Genomic DNA, 25,947 nt, shown 5'->3' on the forward strand with positions numbered 1-25,947 from the left:
CCCAGCCCTGCAAAGGTGGCACGTGTTATATTGGCATATTTATTTTGGTTTTCCCAATACTGTTGTGAAATTATGTTTGCTTTATCCCTTGGCAACATGGGAAAGTGTCAGCGTCCCTGTGCAGGTAGGTCTGTCAGTACCCGTGACAAGTGTCCAGCCCCTTTCCCAGGGTCTGGTGGCACTGTGGTGGCTATTGTTCAACCAGCCCTTCTCACAGCCTCACGGTGACTTTTCCCACACTGCTGTGACACGTGACCCCCTGCAGCTCGTGGATTCAGTCTGAGCCCCTCACAAACAGTGCAATGCCCTTGGGGCTACCGCCAGTCCTGGCAAACGCTGCCCACTCTCTTCCAAACTGGGGAAACCTTTGACTTTTGTACGAGTAGTTTTTCACATCTGTGCAACCAGATACCAGACAAAAAGCAACTTGAAAGGAAGGTTTCCTTTGACGTGCGTTTTCATGGGAAGTTGTGCTGGTCAGGGTGTGGGTAGCTGGTCACCTCATACCCACAGCGGGGAGCCAGGGGAGATGGGTGCTGCACTCAGTCTGATTCCTCTGTTTCTCCTTTTTATTCAGTCTGAAACTCCAGTCCACAGGATGGTGTTGTGTGTTGCCCACATCCAGGGCGAGCCTTCCTAGATGATTCCAAATCAGTAGTATTGTGATCATAAAAAAATAAAGCACTGTTAAGATATATTCTAAAGGGGTGTGGAGGAAGGGGGTGCCTTGGCGGGACCCTGAGGGACCAGCGACATGACTATATAGCATAGAATAGAGTTTATGTAGGGCATGAGGAGGGGAGTTAAGAGGGTAGTAGAGACAGAAAAGGAATGAGTAGAGAAGTAGAGGCCAGCCATGACCATGTGGAGGGGGGGGGAGGGGGATGGGGAGAGAAGGGGAGCAAGGGGGCAAGAGGCAAGAGAGTAAGAGAGGCCACAGTGTGAGGAGGGGGCAAGCAGCCCCTTTTATAGTGGGCCAGGCCTACCTGGCTATTGCCAGGTAACTGTGGGGGTGGAGTCCAGACAGAATACCAACAAGTAGAGTTATCAGTAAAGTCAATAAACTATTACAAGTTCTTCCTTAGTATGTCAGTTTGAGAAAAGCGATACATCTTGCTCCAAGGCAAGATGAGAACAAAGGAATCCCTGGTTTCCCAAATGTCCTCGTGTTGTGTCACCTGCTCCCCTCCTGCTCATAGAGAGCACAGTCAGCCTATACCAGGAACCAGTACATGGTCTTATGACCTCACAGGAACCCAAATAGCGAGGCAACCCATTTTGCAGGTAAGGAAACTGAGGCTTAGTTAGTTTAACTACATTATGGAGGATCGCCTGGCCAGGAAGAGGTTGAGGCATGTTTGAAACCTCATGGCTTGACTCTGGAAGATGTGTTCAATTAGCATTGCATACAACAATCAGAGCAGCATCCTGAACAGGTGAGGTGTTCAGGAAGTGTTTGCTGAATGCTCTGAGGCATAGATGCACTAAACAGATTGCTTTCATACTCAGGTGAAGCCCAGCTTGCGGGAGGTGGGGGTGGGGTGTGTGTGGGGAGACTAAAGTTGATATCAACAAAGAGCCATGCCACTCCCGTGGCTCCCTCTGTGTTTGCATGCAAGTCCCTTTAGAAGTGAGGCGTACAGAGCAGTGGGTATACATGGGGCCCTCTATACCTACTGCCTTCTTCTGAGTCCAGAGATCCTTGTCCATGCTATGTGATGGCTCCATTCAAAGTGTACCCCAGGAGCAGAGGCTGTACCTGTGCTCAAGTGTGTGTGTGTGTGTGTGTGTGTGTGTGTGTGTGTGTGTGTGTTGGGGGGTGTTGGCTACAGAGAAGCCAATGACAATCTCATTGTTTCTGTGGCCCAGCTTTTTGGTGGGGGTCCCCTTGCTAAAGGAGCCAAGCCTTTCTCACTTGAAATCAGCACAAATGGTCACAGGGTCTCCCCATCTGTGTGTTTTCTTTGAGGACACGCCATGTCAAGAAATTAAACAGTAATTGCTCTTTTTTGAGATAGGCTACTATGTAGCCCAGGCTAGGCTCAAATTGTCTTCCTGCTTCTGCCTCCCCACTGCTGGGATGCTTCTACCTCCCAGGTTGCTATGGATACACGATGTTCAAAGACTGTAAGTCTTTTAAGCGGGTCCTAGGAACATCCTTGAGCACACCACAGTGGCCTTGTGTTCAGAGTGATGCCCCTGGGTTGCCAAGAAAAGGAAATTAGTGGCAGTTAAAAGCTGGCTGTGTTACAGTTCTCAATGAAATCTGTTTGGAAAGATTGCCAATTAAATAGCTAAAAATGTGAGGCTCTGAAGAGAGTGGCCTCTTTCTGACATTTTCTCTAAAACTCAATGTTTTAACTTGAATATTAAGAACAGCTTTGTATTTAATACGTTGTACCAGGAACTGACACTGCGTTAGCTGGTTACATATGTGATATCACCTTGTGTCTAAGGCACCTGTGTGTCATTGCACTGTGAGGGACACTGAGGTCCACAGGGGATGAGATCCATCAAGTGACACACAACTGGGAAGGCTAAACGTAGCTCAGCCTGATCCACGCGTACCCCAGAGGCTGCATGCATCACCTTTATGGGGCTAGAGTGATGAATTGCATGCCTAGGATGGGAGCGGAGAGAGGGTCAGTGCCCTCCAGGTGGGCACTGGGGTGCTCTGGGCAGAAGTGGACTCTAACAGACAATGGGGGAGGAGCAAAGCTTGTGTTCTGACTCTGCAACCCCACACAGAAGATTTCCCCTCTGTGCTGAGCCTCTCTCTCCGTTTGGCTGGTGATGCAGAACATGTAATCCTTATCCCAGGTTCCAAATGTGCATTTCTATTTTTCTTCAAGCTAGCGTCTATTGAGGATGCACTGACCTTGCTATAGTAAAATACAAACCAACAAAACAAAACAAAACAAAGTGAAAACACCCCATCTGCTGGTACAGTATCACTTTTGTAGCACTGGGTAATCAGAGCGAAGACATCTGACTGACTGCACAGTGCTCAGGCAAAGGAAAGATGTTATCTTGATGGCATGACCAAAGTCTTGGCTCAAAGACAGACAGTAGCATCCTTTACAGTGAACACGAGAAGCTATTGCTGATGCCAAATGACTGCTTTGCCACCAGTCTCCCTGTTCGTATTTCCTTTCAAGACACCTCTTACTCTAGCTTCCCCGGGAGTGGCTCTCTTGGTACCCTCCTTCTGCCTGAAGTCCCAGCCTGTGTTTCTGGCCTGCTTTCTATCCCTTCATTCTAGTTCTGCTGGTACGGTTTTTCCTGTGGTGTGATTCCTCATTACAGAACAGCCTCACTAACTGAGGGCTAGACTTGGAGACATTATTATCCGCCTTGATCAGCACAGTGCCAGCATCATCTGGTAATCAGATCCTTTATTCCCACCAATTGTCAAAAGTCTCCCCTTTGGCTTTCAACTCTAATGACAGAGACTGTTGTGGAGTGAGAGGCAAGCAAACTTGGCGCTCTGGAATCCTGCCAGGGTCTGTAATAAGTCACATTTACTGCCTGACCTTCCTTCCCCCCCCCCCTTTCCTCCTCCTATTGTCTTTGACAGCAGCTTCTCTAGAAACATTACCTGCATAGCAAAGAGGCTGTGGATACAGGGGAAAATCAGGGTTAGCGATGCCTGCTTGGGCACCAGTCTGAAACTGACCTGAGACCTTTTTGACTTGAACTGGTTTGAGGATTTGAAATCCAACTGGGGATTTTTGTTGTTGTTTTTTTCCCCCCACTAAAACTGTGTTGTTAAAAATTCATAGGTCCCCTCTTGGGGCAAAATGAGGATCATTATGTGTCTACAAAAAGCAGCAGTGGCCCCCAAGTCCCCATAATTTGGGGGAATGAGAGCCTTGGAGACATGCTTTTGGCTACCCAAAAAGTCTCTGGCTTTCACCCTACCTTGAGAATTTGTTGTAGAGTTGCTGAACCTAAGGAATAGATCTCCAGTGAATAGTCAGGGTCTCTACTGCCATGATGAAACACAATGAAGCAGTTTGGGGAGGAAAAGATTTATTTTGCTTATGCTTCCACATCACTGTTCACTGTTGAAGGAAGTTAGGGAAGGAATTCAAACAAGACAGAAACCTGGATGCAGGAACTGATGCAGAGGCCATGGAGGGCTGCTGTTTACTGGCTTGCTCCCCATTGCTTGCTCAGCCTGCTTTCTTATAGAACCCAGGACCAGCACCCCAGGATGGCCCCATCCACAATGGTCTGGGCCCTCCCACTTCCATCACTAACCAAGAAAAGGCTCTGGCAGGCTTGTCTGCCTACAGCCAGGTCCTATAGATGCGTTTTCTCAATTGAGGTTACCTCTTCTCAGATGACTCCAACTGTGTCAAGTGGACATAAAAAGTAGCCAGCCAGCCAGCATAGTGACCCTTGGAAAGTCTGTGTTAACTTGTGATTGACCGAAACATCACGGGAAGGATACAGGATTGAGTTTATGACTACATTTACCATGGCCTGTGGCCACTGAGTTTAAAACTAAACCTGAGTGGTTTTGTGTGGTTCACATCTTCCAAAGTCAAGAGCTGGAAGTGGGAGAGGAAGGGAAATTCCAAATTATCAGGGATCCATGCTAGATGGTCCTAACGATTATGCTTGAATGAGATAATTAATTTCCCTGCTCTATTAGTCAGGGTTCTCTGGAGAAACGCAACTGATAGAATGAATCTATCAGTCTATACATACATACATACATAGAATTTACAACGGCTGTCTCCCAATGGAAAGTAGAAGAATTCAACAGTCATTCAATCCACAAGGCTGGATGTCTCAGCCAGTCTTCAGTGTGCCAGTGAAGGAATGAATTTGCAGTGAAAGTGAGGGCAAGCAGACAAAGGGCGAGCCCTTCCTTCTTCCACATCCTTTGTATAGACTGCCGCCAGGAGCTGTGACTCAGATCGAAGGTGGATCTTTTCTCACTGCAGAAGATCCGGATTTAGGGTGGACTTCCCACTTCAAGAGATTCAATCAAGAAAAACCCCTCACAGGTGTACCCCGTCACTTGGGTTTTAGTTAATTCTAGATATAGTCAAGGTGGCAAGAATAACCATTATTTCCAGCCTCCCTTCCCCTCCCCTTACCCCCTTCTCTTTCTCTCTCTCTCTAAACAATTGTTTATTTTATGTATGGGAGTACACTGCAGCTGTCTTCAGACACTTCAGAAGAGGGTGTCAGATCCCAATATAGATGGTTGTGAGCCACCATGTGGTTGCTGGGAATTGAACTCAGGGCTTCTGGAAGAGCAATCAGTGCTCTTAACCGCTGAGCCATCTCTCCAGACCCACTCTCTCTTTTAAAAAACAAACAAACCACTTTTAAAAAAAATGTGGCTGCGTGGTTTTTTTGCCTGTCCATGTACCATTTACATACAGTGTCTACAGAGGCCAGAAGAGAGGGTTGGATTCCCTGGAACTGGAGTTAAGTAGCAGATGGTTCTAAGTCAGTATGTGGATGCTGGGAATTGAATGCCCCCCAACACTACCCCATCCTCTGGAAGAGCAGCCAATGCTCTTAATCTCTGAACCATTACTCTCGCCCCTGCCCCCGCCCCCGCCCCCGCCCCGCCCCCACCTTTCCTCTGGTATGAAGACTCATCAAGGACCCATATCCTTAGTTTTCATGGGTCATCAATCGCACTCTTTCTCATTCCACTCTCCACTCAGCTTGACCCAGCAGGCACATAATGGCCTCCTGCCCATGTGCCAGAAGCTGGGCCAGATCTGGTGGTTGCCCACATCTGGTAGTGGGAACTCGAGGGTTGGATCTGGAAACGAAGAGTAATTCTATGGAGGGCAGTCCCTGGAGTTGAGCCAGGGAGCCCCCGCGCGGGGCAAGCCGCAGCAGTGAAGAGACCGGAGAACTGATGAGTACTCCTGGGGTGGATGGCAGTGATGGCTGCTGAGTGCTTGCGTGGTGCAGGCGTGTCGTTGCACTTGCTCTTTGGAGCACAGACTGGCAAACTTTTCAAAAGAATCAGATTCAAATATTTGAGGTCTTATGGGCCAAAGATTTCTGTCACAACTGTTCAGCGTTGCTTTAGTGGCATGAAAAGTGGCCAGAGACCACAAAAGGATGTGGCTGTGTCCCACGAACTTTCCTAACAGAAACAGGTGCCCAGCTGGCATTAGTCCAGGCCACAGCTTGCCAGCACCACCTAATAATGTGTTTGATATTGTCCCCCTCTTATGGATGGTGAGGCTGAGTGTGGCGGCCTGAAAGAGAATGGCTCATGCTTGAATGCTTGGCCCCTAGTTAGGAAAACTAGGTTTGGGAAGGATTAAGAGATGTGGCCTTGGGGCTGGAGAGATGGCTCAGCGCTTAAAGAGCACTGACTGCTCTTCCAGAGGTCCTGAGTTCAATTCCCAGCAACTGCATGGTGGCTCACAACCATATGTAATGGTATCTGATGTCCTCTTCTGATATGTCTGAAGACAGCTACATATATCAGCTACATATATAAACATACACTGCCTCCCACTCTTTGAGGGTTGAGGTCATTCTGGGAAGAGTATATGCATGTATGTATGCATATATGTGTGCAGAGGTGTATATGCACACTTGGAAAGAAGGTGGCTTAATCCTGGCTTCCAGGTGGAATGTGTAAACAGCCTGCCTACTTTAAAGTATGATAGCTACCTAGGGAGGGACAAAGTGGGTCACTTATTAGAGTCCTGACCCGAGTTCTGCTTCTCACTCAGCTGAGTCCTTGGGCACATGGCTTTATATTTCTGTATGTTCCTGTGGTCCCTCCCACATGGCTGGTGAGATGCCTCTGGGTTTTGAGAGATTCCTATGGGCGCTGCCCTTGACTGGGAAGTGTGCAGGTCAGCTTTCCACCACTATGACAAAATACTTGAGAGAAATCAACGTAGAAGAAGGACTTATCTGGGGTCCAGCTCAAGGTTTCAGTTCTGGTAAATAAACAGAAGGAAGCCCAGAAAGGTTGGGCAACTTACTGCGTGGGTGATTTACCCAATGGTATTCAGATAACAAGGTGGAGCTAGCCTTGGGTCTTGATCTTTCTTTAAATTTGAATTATTTCAGCCTAACTAACTAGAGAAATGAGCCTATAGGATGTCATGGGGGGGGATGGATAACCTAACATATAGACTTTATTCAGAGAAACAGTGTTGAAGAATGTGTTGGGGAATCTAGAAAACTCAGTTTGGGCTCCCCTTATTGGCTCTGCAGCTTACTGTGGCATTGAATGCAGTATTTATCCTTCTACGCTTCTGTTTTCTCTGCTGACAAGTGACCACTGCAATGACGAGGATCAGATGAGTCCATATATTTAGCATGGTTAGGGGAGGCTTCAAGTGTAGCAGACCTTGCATTGCCCTGGCTGATGTTGGTTACACTCCAGTTCTGGGTTAGGAACCTGCCTTCAGCTGGGCATCTTGGTACACTCCTGCACTCCCAGCACTTGAGAGACAGAAGCAGGTGGGTCTCTGTGAGCTCAAGGCAATCTTGGCCTGCATAGTGAGTTCCATGACACCCAGGGCTATTTAGGGAAACCCTGTCTCAAAGATTTAAAAAAAAAAAAAAACTTGCCTTCAAATGCGTTGGCTGATTCAGTATCATCATAGCTAAGAAACATACATGCAGGTTTCATCTCACAGATAAGAAATATTCTGCCGGGCGTGGTGATGCACACCTTTAATCCCAGCACTCGGGAGGCAGAGGCAGGCAGATTTCTGAGTTCGAGGCCAGCCTGGTCTACAAAGTGAGTTCCAGAACAGCCAGGGCTATACAGAGAAACCCTGTCTCGAAAAACCAAGAAGAAAGAAAGGAAGGGAAGGGAAGGGAAGGGAGGGGAGGAGAGGGGAGGGAGGGGAGGGGAGGGGAGGGAGAGAAATATTCTCAGAAATATTCTCTGCTTAAATTTTAGTTTGCCCATCTTAACTGCCGCTATGGTATTTCGATCCCTTAGCCTTCTCTGAATTTATTGGACTGAATTATACGAATTGAAGATGAGCTGGGAATAGAGCTGAGCTGGTTAAGGGCTTGCCCGGCATGTATGAGATCCCAGAACCATGTAACACCCCGAATAGTGCTGCACACTTGCCATCTCACCACTGAGCTAGTGGAGGCAGGAGGACCAGAAGTTCAAGGTCATCCTTGGCTACATAGACGACAGTTCAAGTCCAGCCTTAGCTATGAAAGACCTAACTAACACACTCTCTCTCTCTCTCAGCTCTCTGGTCTTGGGTAGATTGCCAGTCTGGGGAGGAGTGGAACATGGATGTAAGATCTGGTACCCAGGCTGTTAAAGGGAAAGTTCCCATGGGCCTCTAGCATGTGTATGGGTCTTCACAATGGAAGTTGGAGGGCTTAGTGATCAGTAGAGGAAGAAGTGGCTTCTCTCACCTCTGAACCAGAGTGTGCAGTCTTATCACTTCTGGGGACGAAGGCCTCACTGCCCCCAGGGTTTAGCAGCCGGAGATACTGCCTATCCACAAAAGTTGTACCCCACAAAGAAAGATTCCTTCAGGCAAAGGATGGAGGAAAGAGGCCAAGGCCAGTTGAAATTATGCTCTGTGATCTTTGTGAATTCTGGGGCAGGCCCAACGGTGACTGGAAAAGGCTTGGTTTGGATGTAAAACCAATTGCTTCTGACCCATTGAAGGGGTGTCGTCCTTTCTTTTGAGTGCGACCATCCCCCACCTCACATTCCCATACAAGCTCAGAAATAGATATAGTCCTCCCTCTCTAAATCAACTGGGAAATGTTTTGGGAGGGGGTCTTTTCTGGGTTTTGGGTGAGTTTTCTCTGCTTTCCCACTTAGAAGGAAATAATCTTTTGCTCTAATGAGTCTGTGATTTAGAAGAGCAGATGTGCTGAGTTCCCCAAGGAATCTGCTCTCCCACGGATCACCCAGCTCCTGCCTGCTGGGCTGCTATGCACACTGATATATTTAAAGATGTAGAGCGCTCCCTGGGCACAGCAGCTACCCTCCTCTTCAGTGCTTGCCAGACAGTTGCCCTTAGAAAGCGTGGGTGGAGAGGCTCTTTGGAGCCTCCCCTAAGATTTCAGCCTTTCCCACTCCTATACCTTGTATGGGCCAGTTGTATATAATTCTGCCATGATTTTCCTGTGTGTCCCTGGACCAAGGGAGGTGCTAAAGTCTATAGTCTCTGGAAAGATCATTGAAGGAGAAAGGCCATCTTTGCGGCAAGTGGTCATCGTGCTGGGACGAGCCATTTCAGAGTTGTGGCAGCTTGGAGGTTACCAGTTCTCCCTAAGAAATAAATTCATCAGTTCCCCAAGTTAGACCTTGGTACAATCATCCGTTTGTAGCTGGTCCTTTATAAAGTTTAAAACATTTGTCTCTCTAGGGAAAGAGGTCCCACAACATGTATTAGAATTGGCTAGGTTTTATTTGTAGATTCTCTCTCTCTCTCTCTCTTTTTAGATTGATTGATTGATTTAATGTATATGAGTGCTGTATTTGCATGTATGCCTGCATGACAGAAGAGGGCGTCAGACCCCATTAGAGATGATTGTGAGCCACTAGGTGGTAGCTGAGAATTGAACTCAGAACCTCTGGAAGAGCAGCCATTGTTCTTAACCACTGAGCCATTTCACCGGCTCCCTATTTGTAGAATCTTGACAGTAAAAATGGTGGCTGGCTTTTAATTAACCTAGTTAAAATTTCAATGATGGCGAGGCCATAGTTAGCTCTACTTCCACGTGTGTGATAGCAGGACTCTGTGCTTCCCTCTTGGCTGCTTTACAAGGGAGCCAGGCTCTTGAGAACTCTGCCCACTCAATAGCCCTCTTTGCCTTAAATGGCCCATCCAAAGATGCCTATTGGGTGGCAAACTCCCCATACGTTTTCTCCATAAAGTGAAAAAGCTGTGACGGGCTAGGAGAGGCCTCACTTGTGTTCAGAGCTGCAGCGTCTCAAAGCCGTCTGGACAAACTATTAGTTCCTTGTCCCCTGGCCTATTCAGGTCTGTGCATGTTTTGACGCTCTTTTTAGCTTTTCTTTCACAGTTTTCTCAGTAGACTGGACCGTTGCAAGCTAGCTGAATGCCTAGCCAGCACAATGCACTGAATATTAATGGTTCTGGCAGCTCCCTTGCCAGTGCCTGCAGGAAAGTGACTGGGGTACCCAAGCATAGGTCCCAGCAGTTGCCTCTGACCCTGAAGTGGGCTCTGCCCAGATTCCTGAAGTTGCCTGTGTGCTTTCTTTGTAGATCTACACGGATTGGGCCAATCATTACCTCGCTAAATCCGGCCACAAACGCCTCATCAAGGACCTCCAGCAAGATGTGACCGATGGCGTGCTCCTGGCCCAGATCATCCAGGTTGTAGGTAAGCCCATCTTTCCCTCTGGGAGCTAGCTAGTGAGGTACAGCAGAGGCAGCCCAGGGAATGCGAACCCTGACGTCTCTACCAGACATGTCGCCCATCCTCTTGACTTCCTTTTGATTCTGATTGTGAGGAGCCCAGCAGTTTAGAACTGTTTCCATTAAAACTCAGCAGGGCTGTGGGTGTAGAATGCTCAACTAGAATGCAAGCCCCAGGTTCCGTCCCCAGTACTGTATAAACCCAGTATGATGATTCACAATCTGGAGGCAGGATCAGCCAGTCAAGGCCATTCTCGGCTACATAGTAAGTTTAAGGCCAGCCCATGCTCTCAAAAGAAGAAAAGTCATGGCAGAGCTGCCTTAGCCATCCCAGGGCCAGAGCGGGAAACTGGGGCTTTGAGATGGACTCTCTACCTGTGTCCTGCCTCCTGCCTGACTCTCTTTCCTTAACTCGCATAGTTCTTTTTAGAAGACTTTGGGCATGCTTCAAAAAGGAAAAGAGAACACAGGGCTGTTTAATCCTGCCAACTCTGACAGGGGCTGAGGAAATCAAAGGCTCCAGAGATGGTCTCTGGTGGTTTCTGGTTTTAATACCAGGGCAAAAGAGCTTGAGCCATTGGGATATTTGCGCCTTAGACCTGAGCTGGGAGGGGTGGGTGGACCAGTGGGTGGATCCTGGCCATTTCACTGTCTCTGGTATGCAGCCCTGTCTGAGAGTCAGAGCTGTGGAGATCTGTTGGTGTACATTATCCAGTTGATGGTTGCCATTGTCAACTGTAGCAGCCCGCTAATGCCAGAGAAGAAGGTCCAGGACAAGGACCGGGCCCCAGCTCCTCCACTTATTGTGCAAAAGCCGCTTTCCTTTCAGCCAGGAGAAGTGAGTGGATTTCAGAGGTTAAGCCGTGCTAGTGTTCTGCAGGGAGACCCACAGAAACGCAAGCAGTGGGGCCTAGGCTGAAAGTGGGGATTGCGGCTGACAGAGAAAGAAGGTTCCCCTCTACCTTGCCATTGATTTCTGAGACTGATTTCTTCTTTCCCCTTCTTCCATGACTGCTTTGCTCCTGCCACAAAGGCAGCCATTTAAAACATGCTTTTATTATCTCACAGCTTCCACACATCACCTAGGTCAGGCCCTGATCATGTTCGAGGCCCGCATCCTCATGTAGGGTCTCGCTGGGAAAGGGTTGGCGTTCATGCTTGCTTCGGTTACTGGTGGAACTCATGTCCTCGTCACTGGGGGACTCTGCGTGCTGAGTCTTGCTGGCAACCAGCTGGAGATGACCCTCACCTCTGAGCAGCTGCTCTTAGAGCTTCTTGCCGTATAGGAATCCTGACCCTTCAGCACCAGCTCAGGAGCAGTCGTCCCAGTGAGACGAACTCTCTTACGTAATGTCGGAGTTGCAGGTTCTGCCCACCCTTGGGGAGAGGACTGTACTAGGCGTAGGTACCACCACGTACCTCATGGGAGGACACCTAAACGGAGTTGTGCTACTTCTCCTTCAATCCCGCCCCCCCCCCTTCCTTCTGCTCTTCATCACTGCACACGCCACAGTCTTTGAGAAGCTTTGCTCATTTAGATTCCTCTGCCCCTAGGAAGTGGGTAGTAGATTTCCCATTTTGCCAATGGGGAAAGGGAGGCTCCATGAGGCCCAGGAGCCTATGTGAGACTTCTTACCTTGGCGCACCTCTGTGGCTCGCTGGGGATGGAGAGAGGGCTGGGCTAGGCTCACAGCCTTGGAGGCTATGCTTCCACCTTGCCTTCATCTTTGTTGAAGTTCTGACCTGTGCCTGATCTGAGCTTTGAGGTCCTGTCAGCAGGCTTGTGGCTGGCCCTGAGCCTCCTTGAAGCATATCTAGGGGTGTGATTCTGCTGGGAGCCCGCCCCCCCCCCCCCCAGTTTCATCTATCAGTAAGAGAGAAAATGGAAAAGGATAATACTGAGGAGTCTTTCTCTGCCTTGCTCCATGCCTCACAGGCTCCTTCCTCACTCTGCTTCTGTTACCTCTATTTCCCACTCCCCTCTCCCCTGTGTGTGTATGCTTGTTAGCATTGGGTGTGTACAACAGTGCATGGGGTGAGTGTATGTGTATATGTACATATACATGTGTGGAGGCCAGAGGTTGATATGGGGTACCTTCCTTAATTACCCTCCACCTTTGTTTACTCTATTTGAAGATTTTATGTTATTAGTTTTACTTATGTGTGTGTGTATGCATATTTATACATGTGAATGCGGTGCTCCCTGAGGCCAGAAGAGGGCACTGGAATTGTAAGCCAGCTGAAATGGGGCTGGGAACCAAACTCAGGAACCTTTTCTGCAAGAGCAGCAAGTATTCTCAACCACAGAACCATCTCTGTTGCCTCACCCATCTCTATTTTTTGAGACAGGGCCATCTCATTGATCCCTGGCCAATGAGCTTCCACCTGTCTGCTCTCCCGTTCTGGTGTCACAGGCGTGCACTGCTGTGCCTGCTTTTTATGTGGGTTCAGCAGATCTGAGCTCAGGTCCTTATATTGGCACGGCACGTACTTTCCTGACTGAGCCATCTCCCCAGCTGTTTTTCTGACTTGAAAGTGGGTCAGCTAACCGTGTTTTTCTTTATGGGTGCTTCGTGAAAGGAAAGTTGGAGATCAAATAAGAAATATGTGAGTTTGATGTGCTCCGGGATAGCACTCGGTAGCAGCTGTCTAGAGCAGTAGGCAAAGGAAGATGATGTCGAGTGTCAGGGCTGATTCATCATGCCCACCACAGACTCAGAAGAGGCTCATGGTAGGATGTGTGCTGTCAGTTTGCTGAGCATGGCTGTGAACATGGGCGATCAGCTTTATCACTGCTCGGGAGCATCGGATGCTTCCCTGAGTCTATTCAGATGAATGGCTCGCTTGGAACTAAACTGCTGCTCTGTGTTTCTGCAGGCTCAGGTCAGTAACAGCAGAGTTTCCCAAATGCTGGGGTTTACATGTGTTTTGGGTTTCAGATTTGGGGGCTTTGATAGACTTCCATATGCATGTGATATGTTGGGAATGTTTTAAGTCTAAACAAGCAATCTTAAGTTTCATAGGCACTTTGTATACATAGCTTGAAGATAGCTTTATTCAATGTTTTTAGATAATTTTGGATGTGAAACAAAAGGCTAGTCGTGTGGAACTTTCTATGTGCCACATCAGGTTGATGCTTAGAAAGTTCCAGATTTGGGGGCAGTTTGGATTTCAGATTCTCAGATGAAGGTTGTTCATGGTATAACTACAGATTTTGGGGGTACCTCAGGCTCCAGAAGACGGTAGCTCTGGCTGGGGGCTTCTCAGAGAAGGTCAGGTGCTAGCACACTGGTGTTTCCCTGACAGCGCCATGCGTGGGCACACTTCTGAGCTCTGTGCATGCATAGAGATCCAGAAGATGGAAACTGGGAAGGAAGCACACTTTCCCCGGTGTTGCTATGATAAAACACTTGACGGAGTCTACTGAAAGGGGAAAGAGGTTATTTTGGCTTACAGTTGCAGAAGGACACACAAAGTCCATCATGTCGAGGAAGGTGTGGTGGAAAGAGCAGGAGGCTGGCTACTCACACTGTGTCCATACTTGGAGACAGAGGGAGAAGAAAACGCAGTCTTGGACTGTAAAGCTCAAGTCTCCCCCACCCCAGCCACCCACGTCCTCCAACAAGGCTCAACACATTACCAGCTGGCAACCAAGGGTTCAGACACATGAGTCTGATGGGGAACTTTCTTTGTTTCATTTTGTGTATTGAGACAGGGTCTTCCTATGGAGTACTAGCTGGTTTGGAACTCACTATGTAGACGAGGCTGGCAGGAAACTCAGAGAAATACCTCTGCTTCTGCCTCTAAGAGGCCATCATGAAAAGTGTGCCTTCACAGGCTAGCATTTCGAATGTCAACTACGCCACTATCCAGGGGTATGTCTCCTGATGGGCGAGGAGCAAGACTTTCTGATCTTGGTGTGGACTGTCTAGGACGCCTCCCCTTGAGCTCTGAATTCCCTTCTTTATGTGCTCACTATGAGAAAATATAGAGTGTATTTGTGTGGACATCAACGTGTGCATATGTATACCCATGTGGGAGTTTTCTAGAATTTGGATACTACCGGTCACCCTCTCGATGTGTTAGACTCCAGTGGCTACCCTTGAGCTGGTGTGTTCCTCTGGAGTCCAGCTCTTTCTGATACTTCTCCTGGCTACCCCGTCACCATCAGAGGGACCCCCATCATTCCGCCTACTATGGTCTTAGGCTATGTCTTCTCTAGACCTGGGAGGTCAGAATTTTGTCTGGGTCCAGCACATAGTAGTGAGGTTCAGGAAAAGCTGAGAGGACCCTGCAAGAGTGGTGTGGGAGAAGGCGTGACAACCATGAGCAAGGATCTCTCTTACCCATTCATGAAGGCTTTGTCCTTGTGGCCAAGTCATCCCACATCGGCCCTACTTCTCTATATAACCACACTGGGAATTAAATTTCTGCCTGTGGATTCAGTGGTCTCAGGGATACATGATTCGCATGTGGTCCTTCTTTCATTCAGCAGAGTCTTTCCTTAGTGTTTCCTAAGGACCAGTTCTGGCTGCCAGAGCTGCATAGAACAGTGAAATCTAAGGGTGTTAGAATGAAATGATGGTACCAGCAGATTATAACAATGGAATAAAATATGGACTATACTGGTAATAAGTAGAAAATTTACAAATAAACACAGTGATGAAGAGGGAGCTGGGCTAAACAGAAGAAAGCTGCTGCTGTTGCTGCTAACCATGGCTGCATCTTCTTGGTGGGGTCCACACTGAGAACCGGATCTAGATAAGGCTTGGGGAGGGCAGGGCTAGAATCTCTCTGATCCATAGCACCTAGGTTTTATCTTGTACGGAGCATGCAAACAGGATGCATGCAAGATGAACCCTAGTGGCTGTGGGGGTAGGGAGGTTACCAGCCCATATCATGACCACATGATCAACATCCCAGTCCCAGTAAGGGGGGGATGGGAGCCCTGGCCTTCTGAGATGGTTGGCTGGGAAGAACATGACCTTACTTCAGTTTGGGATGGAGCGCATGAAACTAATCACAAGAAATCACAGACAAACCGAAACTGTGAAGCATTCTGTTAAAAAAAAATAATTGAAACAAAACTGGCCTGTGTTTCCCAAAAGCATCAGCGCCTTGAAAGACAAAGGGAGAAACGATGCCAGGATGGAAGAGGCTGAGGAGGCACGGCAAGAAATGGGCTGTGTGGTCTCTGCCTGCAGCCTCTGAGTGGGGAGAAAATGCTCTCTCAGACATTTTTGAGTTAGTCGACAAAATTGGAGTACTGGCATTGTATCAACACTAAATTTTCTGTGTTTTATAATTATACCATGGAAGATGATATCCATGTCCTTTAGAAAATCCATATCGAAGTACGAGGGGCGCAGGATGTGATCTGCATTGCTTACTCTGACGTGATTCAAGCCAGGTGTGTGAGGACTCTTGTGGAGTTCCAGCTACTTGGTAGGCTAGCCCAGAAGCTCAAGATGACCTAAACAATGTAGCAAGACTCTGTCAAAAATAATAACATAAAGTAAGAGTCATTAAGTGTGTGTGTGTGTCTGTGTGTGTGTGTCTGTGTCGTGTTCCTATGTAGAAACTATGAGGGCAGGAGGAGGGAGAGAGAAAAATGGACAGCAACTTAGATGGGAGGAGGGATGGCAAGAAGCAGACAGGAGTCAGGAGCGGCGGGGGTGTGTGTGTGTGTGTGTGTGTGTGTGTGCGCGCGCGCGCGTGTGTGCGTGTGCGCGTGCACGCACGCGTGTGTGAGGGGGGTGCAGGCCTTTAATTCCAGCATCCAGGAAGCAGAGGCAGGCAGATTTGTGAGTTCCAGGCCAGCTTGGTCTACAGAGGAGCCCATGAGGAAAAGCTGAGGGTAGAGATGCAGGGTCAATAGGGCAGCATAGGGCAGGAACCCTGGGTACAGCATAGGACATGCTGAGCATCAGCTTAAGAACCAGCTTGTTTCCAGACCAGGAATGACTTTCTCCCCATGTTACTCAGTCTGCCCCAGGCACCCCCCTCCACACCCAGGTCTGAACACTGGGCTGTTTATGACCCGGGCTTCCCCAGGCAGGTTGCCTTCTAGACGGTAGGCAGAAAGTGTTGCTGTTGATGCTTTGATGTCAAAGGGCTTGCTTTCTGTGTTTAGACCCTTGCTGGTATGAGCATCTTGAGTCCCATGCTGTCTGTCTATCACATGCCAAGGCCAAGCACTGGAAATGGCCAGGAGATCTGTGGGAGTCGAAAGGAAAAGGTGTGTGCTCTGTTTCCTCTGAGGTGACACCAGAAAGAGCAGAGGTGAGAGAAGAGGAGGAGAGAAAACAAAAGAGTAGGGAAAGACACGGATGAAGAGTTAGAGAGGAAGTGATGTGGGAATCCTCCCCTAGAAACAGGAAGAGCTCAAAGGCTCTCATTTCTCACCCCTGTCTCGGATGCCCCATGTCCCAGTACCTTGTCCCAAGTGGCTTCTGTCCTGGAACCCTGACTAAGAGTGTGAAGGGATGAAGGAAGGACAGACGAAGGACAGCTGTGCAGAGGGAAGCAGCCTGGTTGGGGTTTACACTCTGATGGGGGACACCTACTCCCACTGCTAACCCCAAACGTCAGCCTGTTTATTGGATACAGTGCAACAGGAGTTAGCTAGCTTGGATAGATAGTCTCTGTCTGTGAGCCGTCTCAGGCTGTAAATATCCCAGAGAGTCACACTAACCAGTCATTCATAGACACTCATACTAGGACACGCAAGGAAAGCTTTCCTATCCCTCTTGACCCTCACTTGGGTAGGGCCTTGCTACTCCCCCACAGGAGGAGTAACTTCCTTCCCCTCCTCTCCTCTCTCCTCCCCTCTTCTCCTCCCTCCCCTGTACTCCTTCCCCTCCCCCGCCCCCCCTCCCCCAGCATTGGAGTCCTTGACATGGCTGTCTCCTCTAGACTGCTCACTCTGGGTTTCCTCTGCTCCCTCTATCCTGTCGAGACAGTGTAAAGGACAATACCCCTTCTGTCAATGACTCACTGCTCTGTGGCTCTGTGTAAGCTATGTGACTCCTTCCATATTGCCTGGACTGTCAGTAGCCAGGGAGGTTAAGGACGTAAGTTCACAAGCTTTTAAAATGTACTTTGTGCTTTGAAGGGATATAGAAAGGCACAGAGTTTGATGCCACTGTCATTACTAAAGGTACCTTCCAATAACTAACTTGCCACCTTGTGTGCAAATAAGTTACTACATAAGTGAGGTTAAGAATATCTTGAACACCCTGGGATAGATACATTACCATAGCATCTTAGAGGTGCTAGTCTAATCGTGGCCAAGCACTCGGCAGACAAATGCATGCTTCTTTGATTATCTGGCTTGTGGTTCTAACCAGAGACCCCCTACTCTAAGTTAATGTGTTTGGCTCTAAAGGCCCAACAGAACCACTGCTAAGTATTTATGACAACCATAGAAAGATTTGGGAATTTAATTAAAGAAGTACTTAAATTATATAAAAATAGAAACTAGGTGGCCCAAGACTTAACCTTGCTCTTTTAAGAATTTGAGTTTGGATTAAGCCGTCTGACTTGCATCTCTGTGTGGACTTTCTGAGTGCTGCTAAGTAGGCTACACCCTGTGGGTTTACTTTCACTGTTCTGAGTGGCAGTATTAGGTCATAGGAGCTGTGATGTTGGAAATCACAGATGCCATGAGTGCATTTATGTGACAGACTGCCAGCGAGAATTAGAGGAGTCATTAGACCAGACGCTTTCATTTCCACCTAACAGGATCCTTCACACTCCCCAAGCATTCCAGCTCCGCATCCTGCTCTGTGATGAGGAGCCAGCAACATGGGCCCTGATCAGAACCCAGTGCCCAGTGCCGTGGACACGGATCAGGTGCATCTATCCAGACAGTGAGTCACAACTCAGGCTGCTGCAACCATGCAGTGGAGATACGTTTGCTGCTGACCCGCTAGGACCACACAATGACTCTAAAATATGAGAGTCCATGGTCAGCCTGTGAGCTCGCCATAACTTCCCATGGGTGAAGGACTGCCATCTGTTGAGGGTATTCAGTTATTTGCCTGTCATCAGTGTGTCCATCTGTATTTACTAGCAAAAGGACAGCTGCCTCAAGATCGACAGCAAAGCCTGGTTTCCTTGAGATGTTCTGAATACTCATTTCTTCATTCCATTTGACAAGTATTTATTGAATGATTACTATGCGAGGCATGGCCCTAGCTCTGGGGTCATGGTAGGAAATGAGGCAGGTGGAATCTCTGTTTTTATGGGGTTTATATGACAGCAATCTGTTCTGGATACTTATATTTTCTTGTGAACTAAAGAACAAATGTCATTCTGCTCATTGAACTGTCCTTCCCTCTCTCCCTTCTCCCACTAGTGATTGAACCCAGGGCCTTGTACATGCTAGGCAAGTCCTCTACCTAACTTACATCCCTAGCCAACTGGGCAGCGTTAATCTCCTATTCTTGGTACTCATTTGGTCTTAAGGCTTTCAAAAAAACCCTTTCTCTGTGTCCTGACATTAAGCAGGGTTGAAAATCCTCAACTTCATCTCTGAAGATGGAGATTTCCCTGGTGGGTCACCACCCTGCACATCTAATCATGTTGGCATGCACATATCAAGCAAATCTCTGTTAACCACGCTGGCTCGGAGCCTCTAGCTTACTTTCCATCTCGGAGAGTCTCTCTCAAGATAGAACCCAAGAGAAAACACGAGTGTAATCTGAGCTGATGGAGGACTAGCATTCTGAAGTCCTCAAAGGCCTGGGTACTCTCTGGTGCCATTATCCTTCTTAGATGGTCTTTTAGTGTCTTCGTCTCTGGGCAAGTTACAGCCAGTATAGTGATAATAGTCTGATGAAAAATCTGAGGGAATAGGGGAGGAATTAGATTTTGCAGACAGTTTTGAGCTCTGGGACAATGTGAGATGTAGTCTCAGCATGTCTGCCAGGCTCTCAAAGCCTGGGTTGGGGATGTTGCATGTGACATCAGAAGGATCAGGTCAGGCCAGCACAAAGTGCTGGAGGGCAGAGACCCCAGTGTACATTTCCCTCCAGTAACATAGGGGGCTTAGGGAATGAGAATAGGGGCTTATTCTTTAATATGGAGCTCTACCTGAGTGTCTGAGCCTACCCCTCAGGGAGTCATATCATAACAAATGATACGCAAAGCACCTACTGTGTACCAGGCACTGTGACATTTTACCAGTATCCTTGGCATCTCAGTTTCATTGCTCTTCTTGAAGGTGATGTCAGCTTCCTTTATAGAGGAGGAATCTGTGGCCTGGAGAGGCTGAATAACAGCTGAGGAACTCTAGAGCTGATGCAGACAGGCAGTGTTCGTAGCTTTCTGCTGCTGCTTCCACTGGTCCCCTCTCCACAAATATCCCTGGTTGTATTTTCCTAGCAATTCCTGCTTCTGTGTGGTAAATTGTATTCACCATAGGAAGCTGGATCTTCCCTCCTCATTAGTATGTGATTCTTGTTCATTCAATGCACCCCCCCCCCTTTCTTTTACTTTTCCCATAGCAAGGTACCACTTCAAGCATGTGTGCACCCTGATCTATTTGGATTTGCTATCTGGTCTTGGTTAAGGTGTTTTGGGGGTTTGACTCTCCATCTCCATATTTGCCTCCACTGCATGAAGTCAGAGCGCCCAAGGGCAATACTAGTACTTCTGGCTACAGCTGCTTTGAGCAGCTTTCATTGGCTTCTGTCCCCACCTGCTGAGTCAGAAGTGGGCCAGTCCTCTCAGAAGCACCCCACCTTTGTGGAGAAGCTGCAGTTAAACTTGTGTCTGTAGCCTGCCGTGCAACCGCAGCTCACTGTCCTTCAGGTCAGACATTGCCACCATTCCCCGTCAAGGCAAGATGATTGTCAGTGCAGTTGTCTCTACTTGAAGTGGTGATGACCTTACCCCAGCTGTCCCTGGAGGATGGCAGCTCGATGAGTAAGTCCCAAAGCTTGCTAGATGCAGCTCAGCATTTCACACACAGCCTCATTCAGACGGACCCCAGTGTGAGACTTCGGACTTGGCTGGACTCCTGTCTGCTATTTGTTTTGCTAACTTGTGTCTCCTTTTACAGCAAATGACAAGATTGAAGACATCAATGGCTGTCCAAAGAACAGATCGCAAATGGTAAGTGGGTCTGTGGGTAGTATTTGTGTAAGGTTAGCAGGCCATGGTCTCTGAAAGACCTGAGCAGCTTGAAAAACATTCACACCAGAAGCTGCTCCATGGGGCTAATTCCCCAACCTCCATCCCCAAGTAGCTGTGCTTTCTGCTTCTGACATATTTGTTGGCATTCACTAAGAAATGTTTGTGAAAAAAAAATGTTTGTGATGCCTGTATAGCCAGGATACAAAAACAAAACATTCTTTATATTAAAAGAAGTCATATAGAATGGGACCCTCTATGGCTCGATGCCTGTGTAGGGTGCAGAGGCCCAGGTGGGATGATGGGATCTGGCTGATCAGGGTGGGACATGTGCCCTGGTCTGTAAAGGGGAGAGGGACATGCAATTGGCACTGTGGTATTAAGTGGAAAATGGACAGTGGCTTCTTCTGAACTCTTCTCAGCAACCATGACGAGTGATGTCCTGGCGAGTGTGATGTATTTAAGCTTTTACAATACAAAATTAATCTTTAAGTCTTTTCTTTCCTCATGTTGCCAAGTCCTTGAGTTCATATTAATATCGGTGTTGGGAGAATGGTGGCCGGTGTTGCATGAACTCAGTGTTTCACTCAGAGAGTACCTTGTTGTCAGAGTCTGGTAGGATGTCCGAATATCTGGACATGGATTTGCTTCAGAAATCTAAAGAAGGGAACAAAGTATTTTTCCATCCCCACCCGACTCCCCACCATTTGACAGATTCCACAGATTCCAGAGTGCCTGGCAGTTCTTAAACTCTTTAATGTTCTGGCTTGTTTGTATCCTGAAGAGTTGGACAGAGGTGACCTTTGTAGACAACTTTTTAAAATGCATAGAACCTATTGTTATTATAAAGAAGTATGCATGTGTGTGTGTATATATACAACTGTGTGTGTGTACATGTGTGTGTCAAAGTCTCATTTTCCACTTTACATCCTGAAACAAGTTCCTTCTCTTTGGTGAGCCCCCTAGAGGCTTTTTGCTCCATAGACCAACCATTCCTTATGTAGGCAAATCCCCAGCCAGGACTCTGAGAACAGCTCTGACTCTTGGGAAGGGTTGGCTGCTATTTTTACTAGTGCTTCTGCAGCTGTCTAGTGTATTAATAATTGAAAAAGTTTGGACAATAGAAGACTTAATTTCAGTGTGAGCATTTTACATACATGAGGCAGTCTTCGTGTGAAAGAGAGGCGTCCCTTCCTTCTCTCTAGGACAGATGTAAATTCATTTCTCCTAGCCTGGTGTCATGCACATAGAGCTAACATTTGAAGGTAGGCAGCCATTTATTTTATTTGGTCCAAATGTATGTCCTGCCCTGTGTGTTGACGATGCTGCTTGTTGTCATTAACGTCTACTCTCAAGCTTGTGAAATGCTACCATCTCAGACTCTTCTGGGCAAATTTATTTTTATCCTCAAATGTGTTTGTTATAAATACTATCACAAGAGCAAAGCAATCCTGTGGCTTCCCCACAGCTCAGCTATGTTAGTACTGAGGAGGAGGGCAGTGTGGGTTTTTTTCTGTTTTTCTTTTTTAGAACAGCAGTATAAAATCCTATAATTGCCTGTGATAATTGGTCCCAGTCTGGGGTGGGGAGGCAGACAGCTTTATGGCAAACCTAGCAGAGAAGGGTTCAGCAAACATAATGTGAGCCCAGGGAGATGAGGAATGTCTACGATAGCCATTCAATTCTGTTGGAGATGAGGAGAGGGTGGCGATGTGTTTGCCACATATTGTCCTTTACAGTACCTTAAGATAGTGACAAGTGCACATGCCAGTTCCACCAGCTCATATGGAAAGTGAGGTGTTGCTTTGACTGACTGAATATGTGTGCCTATACACACACGTGCATGCATGTATGTGCATGGAAACATTCACAGAGCGAAAGTGTCTATACTCCTGCCAGAGTACTATTCGAGAATGTGCCAGCCAGCATCTCTAGCTTCCTAATAAGTTTATCTCCCTGTTGGGCTCTAGTTAGGGTGATCAGTGATGACCCTCTGCTGCTGTCATCACTGACACCAGCAGTTTTGGTAAAGGGAAGATGACGCACAGTGAGGTGAGACCTTGCAAAAGATATTCTACAGGGAGGGTGAGTGATTCTCCCAAAATATGGAAGAAGAATATCCACCAGGAGCCTCTATGATGCAGCTGAAGAGAAGCAAGTGTTCCAAGCAGGGGGCTGATTCATCAGCTGGTCAGTGAGCTTCGCAGGAGGAACGAGCCTGGAAAGCAGGGCACCATTGCCTCTGTTTCCAGTGACCTGCCCACAGCTAGCTTCTTGTCTAACCACACCAGAGCCCAAAGTCCCACTCTCTTTCTTAGTAAGAACAGACACTGCAAATAGGCTGGAATTCCAGGGGTAGTGCCATGGGGCACAAGAGACATGACATTGCATCCTAATGGCCTGTCGGTCAGCAAACAGTCACAAAGTGTCTCCTGGTGAGCTACGGCAGGTGAGTAACAAGCAGCAAGAAGTGGTCTCTCCTCACAGGACAGTCAGGTGTGTGGGCAAGAGACCAGAGGACAGGACGCTAGGACTCGGGAGCCCACCCTTCCCCCAGGAAGGTCATATCTGAGGCCTCAAGTGTCTGCTCTTGTCCTGCTGTTCTGTGGTAAAAGGCATGGCTTGGAAGAGCCCAGGGTATGGCAGAACTCATAGGCATGGAGGACAGTTCAGGCCTGGGATAAGTCTCCTGCTTTTTCTACCTCCTAGATTGCTGCTTCTGGGATCAGTCTCAGAGTAAAGCTTTCTGAAGGAAAAGATCCAAGGCTGTCAGCTTTGATGGCAGTTCAGTCATGGGGGGTCTAGGAACAGCTGGAAGGAATTGTTGATTTCTCACGTCAGCGTTAACATGTACCTGGATGGTATTTGGTTTTAAGCCCTTCTGTGCTGGGATATTCGGTCCTTCAGATTGGCTGTGGTTGGTGTGGCACTGCCCTTTGCAGGTAGAAGTCTAAGGGGCAGGTTTTTCAGTACTATCCCCAAGACTCCACCCTCATTTTCCAGCATCCATAACCCTTCCAAAAACAAACTTGACAGTGTTGATAGAATGAGGGCTTGATGTGTCCAGAGCAAGCCTGACTTCAGCTTGTTCTTATGAAGTTTGTTAACTTCAGTCTAACTTTGAATCGTTTAGAGCCAAATCCTTGGACATAGAGCTCTAGAAATATTCTCCACCCCACCCCCCAGCCCCTGCCCTCGGACCAAACATATCCTATTGACCCTTTAGTAAGTTTGTGTGTGCGTGCGTCAAAGCTGGTAGAAATGTTTTTGTCTGTGTGATGTTGCCATGGCAACCAAGAGGGCATCTCTTTGGTTTTCAAAGGATTTGTTCAGCAGAATTAAGTGTTACTTTGGAAGGGAAAACATTTCTTGGAGCTCGGCCAGCGGGTGCTGAGCGGCCACTGGGTCACTCCTTCTCGCCTAGAACTCAAAATGCCCCATGAGACCTCAGGGGGTTTGTTCCCTGTGGAGCCTTGGATGAGCCAGTGGCAGGCAGTGTTTTTCTCTTTTAAGCAACTTGGCTTTCTGTCGTCCTTTAGGGGAGGCATAGAGCTGGGCCCTTTTAGAGAGGGGACTTAACACCTGCTATTCCCTTCAACCTGGCCTCCACTCCAGTGGCCTACTGGCCGCTCTGTGGGTCTCTGGGAATCTTTTTCTCTCCCCCTGGAATATCTAGCCTGAGGGCTGCCTGGGTTACAAGCCAGGAGGTTTAACGTCTTTCTTCAGTTCTGAGGCCTGGAACTAATTTTTTAATCTTTGAAGCCTTGAGTTTCCTGTTCTATGAAGTGGGAATGATAATAACTCACATAAATTTTATGTGTGCATGTGTATGTGTGTATGTGTGTGTGTGTGTGTGTGTGTGAACTAATTAGGCAATGAAAATTGTGATAGTTTGTAACTTGATTTTTGGCTATTTTGCAGGTTCTTTCTTCTACCTTTCTCCACCCCTCTTCTTCCACCCTTTCAACCCCCTAACACTAGGGAGAAGAGAAAAAAGGATAGAGGGGAAAGGGGGCAACCATATCATTAGGCTATTTCCTGCTGATTAGGGTGTCAAATTCCTTGGAGCAAGTTTGATCATTTCCATCACAATATCTAATTTTTTCTTTTTGTCTCTTCAATGACGATGACTTGACAAACTGCAACCAACAGCATCCAACCACCAACCAGCCCACCATCCCCTTCTATATGGCTCTAGCATTTATATAGCCTCTGAAAATTCCCAGCATTCCAACCATCATACACTCGCAGAAGCTATCTGCAGCTGGCAAACCCACATCCCTGCTAAAGCACGAGGCAAATCATAGTCTCCTGCTGTGGACAATCTGAAGCAGCCCCATATCCCACACCTGGGATTAAAAGAAAAACATATTCCCATGATATTTCTGGGTTTTTTTTTATTATTTTAAGAAACCAGAATTCTCACTACAATAGTTGACAATAATTAAGATGGCAAATACACTAAGGTGGACAGTGTTTGCTGCAGGTACTGTTAGAGTGTTGGGTAGACACCCTTTGTTCACTCTTTGCAGCCTACAGGTGAGCTTGTTCCCTCCTTCCCCTTGCCTCCTTGATGGTTTCCATGGTGATGACACTGATGCTGATGCCATCATTTAGTGGTTCAAGTCTTTAAGGATGAAGAACACTTGGGAAATTGGAGGAAAACTGCCAGTTCTCTCTTCCTCAAGTGGTAATGACCCAGACCCAGAATGTTGCATACAAGTTAGCAGATTGTTGCTCTCAGAGATTGGCCCAGTGTCCTTTAGAGCTCCAGAAACCTCAGGCTAACCCAACACCCCTCTTCCTTCTCAGAGCATGCTCTTGCTCCTGACCCTGCCCTGTAGAAAATGCTAATATCTAGGTTCCCAAGTCGGAGTCTGCACTTAAGTACAGATGAGGGGATAGCAGGACTTAGCACACTTCCAAGGGAAGAACCCCACCACCACAGTGTGTAGACCCCCCCCCCCGTTCACAAGTGGTAAGAGCTAAGTTGCTGCTCCAAGAGAAGTAGGCAGCTTAGGGCAGGCTCACCCTGGCCAACCTTTCCCATGGCCAGCACCTGGGGAGACACAGTGACAGAGCTAAAAGAGGAAGGCAGCACAGGCCAAGGCAGTGAGTGTCCGCTCCGGCTCTCCTCTCCTCTGTGACTGGATTAGGGCTTCCTTTTCCTTCTGGCCTCTGAGGTTGCAATGCATATGCACCTTGAGGTCACCAGCCGTGTCCCAGGGTATGCTGCTGAAGCTCTGAGGATCGTGTCCTGTTACCTCCTGGATCGGAACCGTACCTTCTTCCAAGCATTGCTTTGCAGCACACACAGGATGATCAGTGTGCTGGTCATGGTCATCACTCAGTATGGTTAGATCTACAGATGACAGTCAACGTAGACAAGTTGTCACAGAAACACGTCCAGCAGAGTGTCCAGCCTTGT

General features: G+C 47.8%; 1 protein-coding gene across 23 annotated transcripts in view; it reads left to right on the forward strand.

The window, feature by feature from the left end:
* Nav2 (neuron navigator 2) overlaps positions 1 to 25,947 on the forward strand; it is a 651,028-nt gene that overhangs the window by 392,806 nt on the left and 232,275 nt on the right. For 21 of the 23 annotated variants that reach the window (XM_006541297.4, XM_006541300.4, NM_001111016.1 and 18 more), the window contains 2 exons: positions 10,230 to 10,347; positions 20,449 to 20,501. In XM_006541297.4, coding sequence (XP_006541360.1) covers positions 10,230 to 10,347; positions 20,449 to 20,501 — 171 coding nt within the window. Of the gene's footprint in view, positions 1 to 10,229; positions 10,348 to 12,857; positions 13,266 to 20,448; positions 20,502 to 25,947 lie in introns of those variants that run through there. The other 2 variants (XM_006541302.3, XM_006541303.3) reach the window with 1 other exon arrangement.

The sequence above is a fragment of the Mus musculus genome, chromosome 7 (genome assembly GCF_000001635.26).
Source record: "Mus musculus strain C57BL/6J chromosome 7, GRCm38.p6 C57BL/6J".
Taxonomy (NCBI): Eukaryota; Metazoa; Chordata; class Mammalia; order Rodentia; family Muridae; genus Mus; species Mus musculus.